General features: G+C 31.3%; 1 protein-coding gene and 1 pseudogene across 1 annotated transcript; one reads left to right on the forward strand and one right to left on the reverse strand.

The window, feature by feature from the left end:
- Nucleotides 1-4,284: 4,284 nt before the first annotated feature.
- Nucleotides 4,285-8,473, forward strand: LOC122581327 (metacaspase-1). The gene is made up of 5 exons (XM_043753540.1): nt 4,285-4,804; nt 6,120-6,450; nt 6,623-6,743; nt 7,167-7,400; nt 8,081-8,473. The coding sequence occupies exons 1-5, from the start codon at nt 4,456-4,458 to the stop codon at nt 8,138-8,140; spliced, it is 1,095 nt and encodes a 364-aa protein (XP_043609475.1). The 5' UTR covers nt 4,285-4,455; the 3' UTR covers nt 8,141-8,473.
- On the reverse strand, nt 7,774-7,917 carry LOC122584051 (annotated as a pseudogene).
- Nucleotides 8,474-16,469: the final 7,996 nt, after the last annotated feature.

Consider the following 16,469-nt stretch of genomic DNA (forward strand, 5'->3'; position numbering starts at 1 on the left):
CTTGTATGAATACTTTTGTTTTAAAAAATTGATTTATATATAAACTTTTGTTATTATATAAGCTTAAATAAATAAAAGATTGTATGTTAAGAATTTAATTATTATTAAAAAGAAAAAAGCAAATATGTTTAAATAATATAAATGTGATATATGGTATTTTAGTTATCTATTCTCGAGTCAAATACACAGAAAATGTTGTTAACTTTCTGTGTATTTTATTTATTTAATAATTTATTTTATTTCAAAAAATGTTGTTTACTTCTGTGTATTTGACTCGAAAATAGATAACTAAAATACCATATATGACATTTATTATTCGGACAAATTTGTTTTTTTTTTTAATAAATATCAAATTACTAACATACAATCATTTTATTTATTTAAGCTTATATAATAACAAAAGTTTATATAAAATTAGTTTTCAAAATTTTTTTTTTTATATATTTTTATTGTTAAAATTTTAAAGTGCACATAAATTTACTATTAGAAACTTAACAAGCATATAAGTATCTATTACAATCTCTTAAATTAAAAAATAATATATCAAGGTATTAGTTGCAAGATCGGTCCATGTGGTTTTTCTATTTTAGCAATGGGGTTCCTATGGGGTGGAAAGTACATAAATACCTCCACAGGTGTACACTTGACAGCTACCTTTAATGGATCCGTCAAATTTGGACCATTTTTGCAAAAACCTCCATTGCAACGATTCTCGAATAGAGACCCCTTACTAAAACGTACAAACCACCGGGACCAATGTTGCAATTAACTCTTTTCTATATTATTATATAAAAGAAATAACACTCTCTCACATCAAATGTTGAAATGTAACCATGTGAATATACAAGAATGCCCTTCCATTATTTCAATTAAAATGCACTTCTATTTAAACTATTTTCACAATTTCACTTCAATTGAATATCCACTTATATTGTTAATACATGTATTTTTTGTTACTGTTGGTTAATCGTGGTATCTCGCTTAATTATGAAAGAACTCAACTCGACTCGACATTTTTTTTTTTTCAAATCCATACTTAGAAAAATTTTAGACAAAATAAGGTGAAAAACTCAAAATGTTCAAATTCAAAATCTAACAAATTAGAACACCTTAATATGTTATAATAAACATATCCTATAAGTTTCAGACCTTGAAAACATCGGATGAAGCTCGGAAAAATTTTGCTCGAAGACAGAGAAACTGCGGCCGCAAGCACGGTCGACCGTGCTTTGCGTCCGTGCTCTCAGAAACTGAACACCAAAAAGGAAATATTGCAGACGCTGAGCACGGTCAGCTGTGTCTGCGTCTGTACTCTTACTGCATACACCAAACATCAAATTTGACTATTAACTCAATTTGCGACCTTTTTCAACTCAAAACCAAACCTCATATTACAACATTTTTTAGCTCAAACAAGGATTTGACCCATTTACAAGCATAGTTATGATATTTATTTGAAACAACATCCATAAACACAACCAAATGGGTCGTCTACCCAAGTTGACAATTTAAACAAAACGACCATACTTACTCTTGAAACCATAAGACCCAACATGACCATAATTCCAAAAATTTATCAAAAACAAGATTAGCAAAACATTAAAGAGTGTCAAGAGCCATAATGATGTGGGATATCTAAAGGGCTGTTTGGTTGGGTGGAATCCTTTGGAATTCATGGGAATTGGAATCTAAATTCCACTCCTTTTACATATTTAGTTGGGAAATCAATGGAATTGGAATTTCAAAAATTCCATCAAGGAATTTACAATTCCTTCACAAATATGATGGAATCTTTAAACATTCAAAGGAATTCATCCATGTTTACCATAATACCCTCTTACAACTAAAACCAAAATAAAGATACCTTTCTTTTTGGAATACCACCATCAGTCAATCACCATCCACCACCCGCTATATTCCGGCTGCTGTTGAATTCCGGCTATATTCTGGCTGCTGTTGACTTCCGGCTGCTATCGCCGGTTGGGCTGCTTATTCCATCTATTACGTACTCCCGCTGCCGGAGATTTATATCCTGGAACAAAAGATATAGCGTGTATGTGTGTTTATTTGGAATAATTTTATTATTTACGTGTATGTGTGTAAAAGTTTGGGGATAGATTAGATTATTATGTATAAAAATTTGGGGATAGATTACTGTGTAACAGGAAAAAGGAAAGTGACGATGGCATGAGTTTTTGAGTGAAACATCAATAATTATTTTTTTTTATTGATTGGTGTGTCTTATGTATTTTCATGTGTATTATTATTATTATTATTATTATTATTATTATTATTATTATTATTATTATTATGCAATTAAAAATGAAAAAGAATTATTTATATTGTTAAATGGTAATAAGGTTAATTTTGTCATTTGACATTGATCAAATTCTAATTCCTTTAACTGAATTTCATTAAATTTTGTCAACCAAACACAAGACAGACTGGTATTTTCAAATTCTAATTCCTTCAAATTCCAATTCCTTCGACAAATTCCAATTCCTTCAAATACATTCTGCGAACCAAACGGCCCTTAAGTGTCTACACAAAATACCATTCTTCCATGAATGGCAATACCTCCAAGTCTTCCAAAAGCAACTTCAACTTCAAATCAACAAATCCTTAGTTCCTTCTTCCGGAACCGCCTATAAAAAGGAAACAACTAAAACGTAAGCGAATGCTTAGTGAATATACTTGCATACAATTATACATACGAAGGAGGGCAAAAACACAAAAGACTAACGCATGTAGCCAATGATACCGTCATATCATCACTTGCATACTCACTTTTGCGCTAACAAAACATACATGGATCCACATACGCTAAACAATCATCAACATGATTAACTATCGGGATTCTTAGGCCCCGGAGGTTCTTAGGCCTCATAAACACTATGCCCCATATGGGCCTACGCCGAATCAATCACCACACATGGATAAATAAACTTCAACATGATGTGGTCAACACCACACATGGACAAAAGGCTTTAACATGATGTGGTCGATTGACCCAACGTATACATAAAGGTATGCAAGAGTACTCACCTCCTCCGCGACTATCAACAATCAACAATGCAACAACAAGTGCAAAGCTTTCAACCTATCAATTCAATACAATATGCACATAAGACTTTATTCACAATCTTGGCTAACTCACTTAGCCAAACTAACGATTCACTAGCATTCCTATTCTCCCAAACTCAATTTGCTTGAGTTGGCTTAAAATCAAGTTTCACTTAACAAAGCTCAATCTTTCTAACTCATCAATCTCAATAATCTATCATTTTGCTAAAAATCTCATTTTACCACCAACATGTGGCCATTTCATCTAGTTGCTCAAAATTACCAAATTCTCATTCACTAGCCTTTTCCAAACCCAAAACCCAACCCATTTGTCATTGAGTTACTTCCACCTTTAACAACAAAATTAGGTAGTTCATCTTACCTTTTTCAACCACATTTCAATAACTAGCAAAAAATTTCATCTTTTCTTGCAAACTCAAAATATTACTTTGAACTTATCAATTTCATAATCAAACACATCATATAACTCAATGACAACTAGGTTAACTAAGGAATTGGGGAGAATATAACCATAATTCATCTTCTAGTAAAAACCCCCAAATTGGTTCACTACATGAACCCTAATTTTAAAAGAAGATGAAAACTAAATTAGGGGAATTCAATACCTCAATAAACAATAAGTTAATGCAAGACTTAAGCTGAAAATTCTTATTCCTTTTTTTTCTCTTTGAAATTCGGCCACCACCACAATACCCACAAACCCTAACTTTTCAATTCTTGAATGAAGATTATTTGATGGTGATGATTATTATGATTTCTATTCTTGAATTTGAAGGAATTAAGCTTTGATTTTTGAAGAATTAGGAAGAAAATGCATGAAGAAATGATGGGGAGCAAAGTGGAAATGTGACTAAGGAAAAAGATGGGAGGCTGGCACCCTCCTGTAATGCCACGACCCAAAATAAAAAATAGTGGGTATTTTACCCGCTATCCGCTAAAGTTCCAACTAAATAAACCCCATATCCAAAAATAAAATACTGGGAAATTATTTTAATGTCATAACTACAAAAAGAGGTTAATTCATTTATCTTAAAATTATTGGGGTGTTACAAATTAATTGTTCACGGATACTTTTTTGGTAATCACGACATTGAACACATTGTCAATGGTATCCGCAGCAACGCGCGAGTACCGTATTTATTTATAGTCGGACGATATCCGCGTTAAATAAGTTAACACCAAATAATGCAATTTGGAATAACAAACAGTCCCTTTCTCCGCGTTTATCTCCTGCACTAGATTTTCCCATATCCTTCTCTTCCTTCAATTTCTCAAATCATCAAAATTCATAAAAACCAAAATCCCCAATTTCTCGCAAATCAAAACCCTAATTAAATTCAGATTATATTAACAAGTAAAAAATAAAATAAAATGATGATGCTTGTAAACTGTTCAAATTGCCACACACCATTACAGCTACCACCTGGAGCCAAATCAATCCGATGTGCAATTTGTCAAGCTATTACACATCTCGGCGATCCTCGTACCGCCGTCGCACCTCCTCCTCCGTTGTCGTCTTCTTCTTATGTTCCTCCACCTCAACCGTCGCACGGCCCGCCGCCGCCGGCAGCTCACGGCAGGAAAAAAGCGGTGATCGTTGGGATATCTTACAAGTTTTCGAGACATGAATTGAAAGGATGTATTAATGATGCAAAGTGTATGAAATATCTTTTGATTAATAAGTTTCGGTTTCCAGAATCTTCCATTATTATGCTTACAGGTATCCCATCAACAACCTTTATTACTTTATTATATATATATATATTGGATGTTGATCATAATCCACAAATTCATCATAGTCCACCGTAAGAGTTTTAGATTTATAAATAGTAGTTTTTGCAATTAGGAGAGCGAATTCCTTGAAAAAAGAAGAGAATTAAAAAAAAAATGATGCTAGCTCAGATTAGGCTTATGTTGTACCTTCTTGTTAGATGCACGTCGATGCCCTTAATGAAAGCACAAGTCATGTATACTGACCGTCGAGTTCTTAGAAATAGCACAAACATTACTACACATGACAAAAAGATTGGATTAAATGAATGCAATTTGAACTTCTATGCATCTCAATTTTCCACAGTATAAAAGGTTAACATCAGCCTTCTTTAAACACTATAGATATGAATTCATTACTCTATAGGAACACATAAAAGTTGAAATGCTAAATCTATATATATATATATACTAGCGCGGTACCCGCGCGATGCGGCGGTGGTCGTGGCGGCAACGGTGTGATGGTTGGGTGACGGTTGGTAGTGGAGCGGCGTTGAGTTGTGTATATAATTGATGTAAAGGGTTAATGGACATATTTTAAAAGATAAAGAAATGATTGATAGTATAATTTAATCGTTAATGTTAATGGAGTAGTGTATGTGAAAATATTTTAAGGGGTACCAAGTGAAAATATTACATATTTTCAACATTACCAAAAATAAAAATGGCTATTCTTTTTACAATATATAAGTATAGATATAGAAGTATAGAAGTATAGATATATATCAAAGGTTGCCACCGACCTTGTGAGTTGTCATATGCTCGTAACACTAAAATACATGTTTACAATATAAATGTCTACATATTATTATTTGTAAGCATGAACTTAAAGATTAAGGGCATTTTATGGATTAATAAATCAACAAATTTCCTACCAGTTAAGTGTGATGATTTATGAATAGATATAAACACATATAACGTGGGTATATGCGTAGTTTCAACAGTTGGAATAGATGGGATTAAGAAATGGGTCAAATGCTTTATAATGTAGTATAGATAGGTAGTGTTTGATTAATAGGAATGAGAATGAAGAGTAGGCATCGAACCCTTCAATTTAAGCATACTTTAAACCAACCATTTGATTCCCTATTTGAAACCCATACCCATAGTGATTCCTAGTCAACGCCTCGTAGTTAGAGGTTTCAATGTGTATTTTGTAGGTATAATATTTAACATGTATCTTGAGTTAGGTGTATTACATTCTATTTATGACTAATGTTTCCTATAGATGATTTATATGTTAAACATTTCCTTTATAATCACAGAGGAAGAAACAGACCCCTATAAAATTCCGACCAAACACAATATGAGGATGGCGCTTTTTTGGCTAGTCAATGGATGTCAACCAGGAGACTCACTTGTTTTTCACTACTCTGGTCATGGTTCGCGGCAAAGGAACTATAATGGAGACGAGGTTGATGGCTATGATGAAACCTTATGCCCCTTGGACTTTGAAACCCAGGGTATGATTGTTGATGATGAAATTAATGCAACTATTGTCAAACCTCTGCCTCTTGGTGTTAAACTTCATGCGATTATTGATGCCTGCCACAGTGGCACTGTGTTGGACCTTCCATATCTCTGCAGAATGAGCAGGTGGGCTGTCATGCCTTGCTATGGGTTATTATGTATCTGTTCAGCTAGATTTAGGCATAATTTTGAACTTCCTCATATATGTTGCATTTGCAAAACATTACTACTCAGAATTTGGCTTGTGGCATAGACTTATTTTCTTAAATTGTGGGTCCTTATTTTTTTGGTGTTATAGGAGCGGACAGTATGTATGGGAGGATCATCGTCCTCGATCCGGTATATGGAAAGGTAGCAATGGGGGTGAAGTCATATCCATAAGTGGCTGTGATGATGATCAAACATCTGCTGATACATCTGTAAGTAACAAAAAATATTGTTAGACCTTTTTACCCTTTCAGTTTACATTATTAGAAGTAACATTTTTGGCCCAAGTATGTATGAAATGGTTGATTTGAGTTCTTATGTATTTCTAAGTGGTAAAATATAAACAATAAATAGCTTGAAAAGAAGCTGGTTAAGAGTCACCGTATGTCTTTTAAATGCATAAGACCTCCTAAATTATGGTATTTAAAAGGTTAGATTATTACTACTCCGTAAAATAATATGGAGTATAACTTTTTGTAGTCGTATCTGACAGACTTTATTATAAATCAGTTACAAGTATAATACACAAAAGAGTAGTTCAGGCATTTGTCTTGTTACCCAACTCGCCCATTTGCTACCTGTAAATATTATCTTCTGTATGATATATATATATATATACATGTTTGTGGGAGCAGGCTTTATCAAAAATCACATCAACGGGAGCCATGACGTTCTGTTTTATTCAAGCCATAGAACATGGAAATGCATCTACTTATGGGAGCTTATTAGGCTCTATGCGTAATGCCATCCGCAGTGCAAAAAGTGACATGGGTCTTGGTATTGGCGGTGGTGCTGTCACGTCTCTCCTTGGTATGTTATTGACTGGGGGTAGTCTTGCTGGTGGTCTAAGTGGTGGTGGACTAAGCCAGGTATCGTCTCATAGCTACTCAATCAAGTTGATTATTGATAACTAACATAGGGCACTTGTGACTTTTGACAATTTCAAACCAATTTGCTTATGAATAGAGTCGGCTGTTATTTTTAATCAAGTTTATAGTTCAAGTTCATAGAACTTCAAGTTTGCTTGATATAAAGATCTAAATTATTTTAATTATTACAGTATTGTGGGTCATTATTTAATGCATTAGTTATTTGCAGTTAAAAAGTTAGTCGGAAAGTGTTTTATCTCATACTAATCATTGACATGTTGCCCAATTCGCCTAGCTTGCCACCTATAAGTGTAATTGTCTGCTTTGTGGCTGTTATGAGTCTGTAATTATCTCGAGTCTTGGAAAGTCTTCAAGCAAGTCCATAGAACTTGGTCCATAGTGACATGGCAACCCCTTAATACCGAACAACACCTTCTAGAAAGACCTCAGGCAAAATTGTGTCTCAGAAATATATAGATACTACACTTGATCTTAGCCAAAAGGCTGAGAAAGGTATTTGTCTCAGAAATATAAGTGGCATGCAAGTGTTAGTGTTTGTTTGTGTATGGATATAAGAATATAGTGCATGCTACTGTTTGAACTAGTAAAATGGTGTAGTATGAGAATTTGTTTTGTATCCATATTCAGTAACAGCTTATCTACATTTGGTTTGTTGACAGGAGCCGCAATTGACTGCATGCCAGACTTTTGATGTTTATGCAAAACCATTTTCCTTGTGATACATGATGCCGTTCGTTTGTTTGAGCAATGTACAGTTCATCCCCTTTATGATAGAGTTTCGGGTTCTTCACAGAACCATGCTAAGTTGGCCATATTTGTGATTGTGAAGAACCTTTGAATTGCATATGTTGTAATGGACTTCGTCCATGTTTTGCTCTCTGCATATTACCCCTTAAAAAAAGGTACCACAGATGCCGAAATCTCCATTGAAGGAGTTAATTACTTGCAAAGATTTTTATTCTTTCCTTTTATGGTTTGGGGGAGTATCTAATTCCTGATTCTGTATTTATAAATTTAAAATTAATTACAAAATGTGAAAGGGGATCTTAATATTTGTTCTTCCCTTTTGTCTAATTATGTCATTTTGAGGGCTAACTCTATCTTTAGCGCCCTTGTTTAAATTGGCTGATATTGCCGTACTTGACCTTTTGACATTAAAGCTCAATTTTGTAAATCTGCTTTATTTAAGGCAAATATCTACATATCTTCAATGTAGCTTAAAATCTCCAACCTTTTGGCTAATTAGATACATTGAATATCACTAAAATAAAGATTTTAGAATTCGATCTGCGTAGGCAATAGGATGTTCTGCCAATGATGACTAGTCAAACTGGTCAGATGCATTTCAGGTTTTACTCAAGGTCTTAGTTCGATCTTTAGGGATGATAAGTCTTGGAGTTTTTTCCTCTGAATATTTGTAACGACCCATGGTCAACATTTCGTTGTCTAGGGTACGTGCAATGCTTCGTCATTATATCGTGAGGTTTCCTTGATGTCACATACTGACATACCGGCTGAATGTTTGAAAAAAAAATAGGAAGTTCTATCTGATAATACGGAGCTCTTTTCTTTTTAGTTTTTCCTTTCCCTGTCGCTATGTAGGGTGATTGTGGACAAAAAAAATGGGGACCTTGTCTACTCGAGTCTTGACAAGCTAATGGACTTGGTCCTTCACTTAAAGCAACAAAAGAGCACTTCTAACTTTAGGATTACTTTAGCTGTAGCTCCGGTTTTGTGATGTCAAGCGACGTCAAATTAAAATACCGAACAAATATAAGCTGTCGTTTGAAAGGTGGTGATCCAAAATCACATCAAAAAACTTATCTAACTTTTCTTAAAGACATGTAATTACAAGACAAATTGTAGCAAACTAGCAACACTTCCATCTTATTTAGACATTAGGTATTATCAGTGCCAAGCCAAAATAGTGAAATACCCAACAAACATTAGCTCCTCGTCGAAAAGGTGATGATCGAACCGCGCTTCACAAAACTTGTCTTCTAAAGTTCCAATTGACTAATTTTTTTTTTTCACGAACAAGACCAATTGTTGTAACTTGTTAGGTTTTGTCCACTAAATATTTACCAATATACTAAAACAGGATTGTAGTACTCTTCAAACGACATGTGGCGAGATCCTTGATCGACATGTGTCTTTTTTTTTAATTTTTTAAATACGTATATTTAATTAAAGAATCCTAATCCCATTATGTTTCTAATTAAAGTTAATTAAATTAGTGAATCTTATTTATATGGAAACAACATCATATGATTTTAATCTATACGATTATTATCCATATAATCTTTTAACGAGTAATAATAATATAAATTAATCCATGGAGATAACTTTTTTTATTTTTCCTATTTTTACTTTTTATAATAAAATGTTCAAATTTAATAGGTAATTAGAAACCATATTGATTGTAAAGTAAATTTTTTATTTTGTTATATTGATAGATTATTTTTATTATTATTGTTATTGATATTGATATTGTAAAATTCTAAGTTAATTGATATGGGGTTTTAAAAAATTATTCTTTCACAACAAGGATGTTGTTTTTCATATTTTGAACAATTTTTTACCTTATGAAATTTTAGACTATACGTTTAATTTGGGGAAGAGCATATAAATAAATTTAGGTTGATAGATTTAACTTCGTTTTTTTTCTTAATTATATGCTATAATCTTTTTAAAATTTTTTTGGAACGGCGCCAATCTTTTTAAAATTTATTTATGGTTTATAAATGTTTAAAGTGGCATTACATGGTTTATGCATCAAATAGTCATATAGAGATATAAACTTTAATATAACAAAATAAAATAAAATTATAAATATTATTAGTCAATTCGTGCATCCCGTACGGGTATTAGTACTAGTTATCATATATAAGTCTAGCAAAAGCTTGGATAACGACAAGTGACTTGTTCATATACTGTCAATTACCGATGATTTCAAAATTTCTCTTTGAGTGGTATCAATTACTGAATTGCATATTGTTATATAGCCAGATTGGTATAGAAAAACTATACGAAGTTCCGTACATGACGTATGATGTAATGACAAAATACATTTGACTGCATTGAAAAATACTAGAAACCTATTGTACATGCGCGCTAAATATATTGATAGGCCACCTGCATCTAGAACTTAGGAGAGACATTCTATAATTATCAAATTGTCAAAATTATGACTAGTAGAACTACCTAAAATATTTTATCCAGATATGACCTTAGACTATTTTAAGCTCTTGCCTATTTTTTTTGAAACGCAGGAATGAAAAAATGACTAATACTTCCACGCGGATACGTTCATACCAGTTCGACTACTGACAACACTCTAAAGGGTTCGTTCCCGATGTATTAGTTGAGTTTTGCATTATTAAGTGACACAGACGGAAATTATGGATAGATAATTGATTCTGTTGATTCGAAGAATGCCCAGAAACAATTTTTCTAAAATTAGTTGATTCTAAAAGACGACCAAAAATTAGGGATTTTTACACAAACACATACATGTGCAGGGAAAAATGAATTTTTGATTTATGATGAACTGATCATTTTCCCATGTTGTGATACATATAAATAGAGTTGCAAATTTCGAATGGGCCTCAAAATATAAGTGGGCCCAAAAGTTATAACAAAAAGAAAATCTGAAAAAACCGAAACAACTTATAAAATGGTCCAAAACTCATAGAAAAAGGCCGTTTTGGGGCTCGAAGGTTGACCTTTGGCGGTTTGCAACTTGATGCGTCTCGTTTCTGCGGTCGTTTTGACTGGTCATACGCCCAAAACGGAGCCCTGTAGCTCAAGTTATGCCCATTTTAGTGAGAGCCTCTTTTGTCTTGACTTTCTAAGTACAAAAGGGCCAAATTATCAATGCTTGGGCTTGGGCCTGCATCATTAAGGCCGCTCACCACATTTGTATGTGACAGGATACGAACCTATCTAAGTGGTTAACATATTTGATAAACGTTTTCCCCCTTTAGCCAAATATAGGCAAATTGAATCTGACTATGTTACACTGTTTGAGTAAATATAAAACTAAGTTTTGAGATGAAGCTTAATGGGTATTTCATGACTGAAGATGTATAGATGCTAGTGTTATCAGCCTTGAAAGAGATATGGATACGTAGTCTTTATCAAGTATTGTTTTACTTTTTAGATGAGAGACGAAATTCTATTGATGAGGATCTTGTTGCTTGTTGGAATTAGGTTGAACTACAATCTTGTTGCTTAGTATATTGAACTACAATCTTAAATACATTGATAATATAAAAGGTCATAGGGATTATGATTACGTATACCCGGATCAAGCCATTCCGTCAAGTTTTCACGTGGCTATCACGTGCAGGAGTAATATTATCTTTTCATACAAAACATAAGGACCCCATGGCAAGTGAACTCGAAAAAAGGACCCTTATTGCTAAAATGAAAAAAACAAAGGAACTAATCTTACAATTAACACATTAAGAACTTTTTTAAATAAATAAAAGATTGTAAAATAAGTTTTTAATTTTTCTTTTCAAAACTAATTAATATATAAACTTTATTTATTATTTAAGGTTAATAACTAAGATATTTTACGTCAAGAGTTAGATATTTATTAAAAAATAAACTTGTCTGAATAATATAAATGTCATATATGGTATTTTAGTTCTTTATTTAACTATTAAACATTTATGCAGTTGGTTGATTTATAAGTATTAATTAATACGTGAATGTTTATTTTGATATAAATGCTTACAATTTTTTTTAATATATTTTAAATATATCAAGTATACGTTGTATTTTGTAGTACGTGAAAATATATTTTTAGTAATTTAATTAGGTAATAATAATGAAAAGTAAGAAAATGTTAATAACTAATTAAGTATTTAGTAAAACTTATTCTTTAATAAAAAGACTAAAAAGTATAATTTAGTGATGGATTATAAAAAAATTTAAATTAATAAAACTTTTTTTAAACAATTATTATTAGTAATATATATATATTTTTTTTGGTTTACAATTTTAGCTGTTAATTAAGTTTTTTAGTTGTTTAATAAATGGTTAAATTAGTAGTTTTTTAGTATGTATAAAGAAAATAGAAAGATAAATATAATTATCTTTTAATTTTTTTTAAAAAGGTTATAAAACTTACTATAATTTAACGAAAATAGTCAAAATATAATTACAATTCACTAAAAAAAAACCAAATAGGTATGTTATAACAAAATACAAGAAAGTTCACAAATTACAAAAAAAAAAATAACATTAAAGTATTATAAAACTAATTTTTAATAAAATTCAAAAAATAAAAAATGTGAATACCGGAAGTACCGGAATGGTAATATCGAAAATACCAGAAATAGTTGTACCGAGTTACCTTCTAACCGGTATTACGGGTAATACTACTGGTATTTAAAACATTGTATGTGCATGTTTGCATTTGAAAGTGATTGAGCAGGTCCTAAAATGTAGTTATATAGGCTTTTGTTATGTTTGAATTAAATTGGTACGGTAGTTTTTATTTTTTTTTTATTATTAAATTTTTCCTGGATTTGTCAACGACGAGGACGAAAAATGCAAAAACGATAAACCACAGGGACGATTTTTGCACTTAACTCTATGAAAAGACGAAAATGCCCCTCACATGACTTGCATGTGAGGGAGTTAACGGCAAAGTTATAACGACAGGGACGAAATGCAAATCATAGGGACGATTTTAGTCAAAAGTTAACGACGAGAATGAAAAATGTTTATTCGAAAAATCACAAGGATGAAAAAAGTAATTTGGCCTAAATGATGTGTCAAGAGTTAATTGCAAATTTTGGTCCCTTTTGTGTTGAGTGAAAAGAGGATATTGTCCCTACATATTATTGTCACATGTCAAGTTAACGACACCCGCTAACGGTCTTGTTAAAAAGGGACCAGTCTTGCAAAAAATTCACAAAATAGGGACCTCATTGCAACGATACTTGAAAAGAGACCCTCATTGCCAAAATGTAAAAACCACAGGGACCGATCTTGCAATTAACTCAAAATTTAAAATTAATTACAAAATGTGAAAAGGCAATGGCAAATCAAAATACTTAACAATTGAAGCTTTTGTTCAAAAGGAGCGGATCCAAACGCACATCAAAAAACTTAACTAATTTTTTCTCTTAAAAACATGTAATTAGCAACACTAGCTTCCATCTCATTTAGGCGTTAGGTGTTAATCAGTGCCAAGCCAAAATAACCAATAAACATAGCTCTTGTAGAAAAAGTGATGATCCAGCCGTGCACAATGTAATTAGCAACACTTCCATCACATTTGAGGACTAACTCTATCTTTAGTGCTCTTGTTTAAATTGGCTGTTATTGTTATACTTAACCTTTCGATATCATAGCTCAAATTTTCAAATTTTCTTTATTCAAAGAGGCAAATATTTACACTTTTATCTTCAATGTAGCTTAAAATCTCAACCCTTTGGCTGATTAGACCCATGAAATATCACTTTAATAAAGCTTTTAGAATTCGATCTGCGTAGGCAAGTGGAAGTTCTGGATGATAATACGAATGCATTGTAGTTCTGTTCTTTTTCGTTCTTTTCCTTTCCATATATGCCGCTACATAGGGTGATCGTGAACGAAAAAATGGGGACCCTGTCTACTTGAGATGACAAGCTAATTACCTTTGTCTTACTTCACTTTAAAGCAGCATAAAAAGCACTTCTATAACGTCAGGATTAACTTAGCTGTAGCTCCCGTTTTTGTGATGTGAATTGAATTAAGCAAAGTCAAATCAAAATACCGAACAAATATAAGCTTTCACTAAAAAGGAGGTGATTCAAACGCGCATGAAAAAACTTATCTATTTTTCCTCTTAAAAGACATCTAAAAAGACAAATTGTAGCAATCTTATTTAGGCATTACGTACCAAAAAAAAAGTAAATGAGTGGAAACTCTCTGATCCCATATATCATCTTGGTACTCAAAGTGTACACTCATTACTCATAGAACTCGTGCCCGATGAATTCAAAACTTGTTATTTTCTCTCAGGACCAAGTCCAATTGTTGTAACTTGCAAGTTTTTGTCCACTAAATTTCAGGCCCGTCCTATGGATTTTAGGTACCCTGCTCGACAATATGAGAGGTGCCCACTAAACACCAAAAGAAATTAAAATCCACATAGATAGTAGATATTTATAAACGTATCAAGACAACTATAACAATAATGTCTTTCAATGGATATAACTAATTGATAAATGCATTAAAATTGACAAATCAAAATAAAATAACATAAAATTGTTAGAATAGAAATTAATGAAAAATAATAATCAAATTGAGTAAATCAATATAAGTTTAATTTTACTTATATTTGTGTTTGGATCTATGCGATTTGCATGGGAAAGTCAAAAATATCGAAAGATAGAATAGGATCGTTATTACATATACAATTCTAAAGACTAAAAAGTATTAGATTGTGAGTCTTTGACTAAAGTTTGGGCTTTTACTACCCGATTGGACTAATACATGCATTAAGGAATTAAGATATGTGTAAAATTTTGGTCCCCGTGATATTTTGAGGCCCCGCTTAATTGTACCATTTGCACATGCTAAATTTTATCATACAAGTTTAGCAATAACTTGGATGGCAACAAGTATGACTTGTTCATATACTATCACTAAAGTGATTTCAACATTTTTTTTTGAGTGGCATCGATTACTGAATCGCATATATAGCCAAATAGGTATAGAGAAACTATACGAAGTTACATGACGTATGATAAAATGATACAAAATAATCCCTGACCGCATTGAAAAATACTAGAAGCCTATTAATTACGTTCGCTAAATATAAAAGTTGATAGGCCAGCCACCTACATCTAGAACTTAGGATACATCTGCCAATCTATCAATATATATATATATATATATATATATATATATATATATATAAATTCATTCCTAAACAAACAAAAACTCTTTAATGGATTCCATCTTTAATTTAGAACCATTAAATCAAATTTAATTATTTCATCTTTATTAAATAACGATATTAATACTTTCACTTTATATAATTAGACAAAATACCCCCTTTAAATCATAAACCTTAAATAATAATAAATCTATATAATAAAAGACGTAGAGGACACACAACAACTTTACAAATCAAAGGAAACTATTGTTATTTATTTTAAATTAAATTAATTAAGATTGTTTATGCATGATATATGATTACTTATCTTAGGAGACTCAAATTATTATTATTATCATTATTTTATTCACATTTATAATATCTGATATTATAATATATTAAAACATAATTGTTTTAATAGCTTATCACCCAATCATAATTATTAATTTCCTCAAGTTTATTTTTGTTTTCAATTCTGACTTGAATTTACACTTTTTAAATTTTTTTTTTTATCATAAATCTATATTATATATCTAAATAAACTTGAGGAAATTGATAATTATGATTGGGTGATAAGTTATTAAAACAATTATGTTTTAATATATTATAATATCAGATATTATAAATGTGAATAAAATAATGATAATAATAATAATTTGAGTCTCCTAAGATAAGTAATCATATATCACGCATAAACAATCTTAATTAATTTATTTTAAAATAAATAACAATAGTTTCCTTTGATTTGTAAAGCTGTTGTGTGTCCTCTACGTCTTTTATTATATAGATTTACTATTATTTAAGGTTTATGATTTAAAGGGGTATTTTGTCTAATTATATAAAGTGAAAGTATTAATATCGTCATTTAATAAAGATGAAATAATTAAATTTGATCTAATGGTTTTAAATTAAAGATGAAATCCATCAAAGGGTTTTTGTTTGTTTAAGAATGAATTTAACACCTTGTTATATATATATTGGTAGATATGCATATCTTATATAATTAGTCCAATTTATAATTTTTTTTAGACATATTTTATGTCCTTTCAATTATCACTAGATCTGTTCTTTCATTTTAACTTTTTTTTTGCTAATTTTTTTTTCAACTTAAATGAGAGTAAAGTATAATAACATTTGAATAATACATGATTTTCAAAAAAAAAAAA

The sequence above is a fragment of the Erigeron canadensis genome, chromosome 9 (genome assembly GCF_010389155.1).
Source record: "Erigeron canadensis isolate Cc75 chromosome 9, C_canadensis_v1, whole genome shotgun sequence".
NCBI lineage: Eukaryota > Viridiplantae > Streptophyta > Magnoliopsida > Asterales > Asteraceae > Erigeron > Erigeron canadensis.

Excerpts from the sequence above, each read along its gene's own strand:
- LOC122581327 (XM_043753540.1), top strand. The coding sequence starts at position 4,456 with ATGATGATGCTTGTAAACTGTTCAAATTGCCACACACCATTACAGCTA. Across the intron at positions 6,744-7,166 it reads AAACATCTGCTGATACATCT|GCTTTATCAAAAATCACATC; the intron begins GTAAGTAACAAA and ends TTGTGGGAGCAG. Across the intron at positions 7,401-8,080 it reads GTGGTGGTGGACTAAGCCAG|GAGCCGCAATTGACTGCATG; the intron begins GTATCGTCTCAT and ends GTTTGTTGACAG.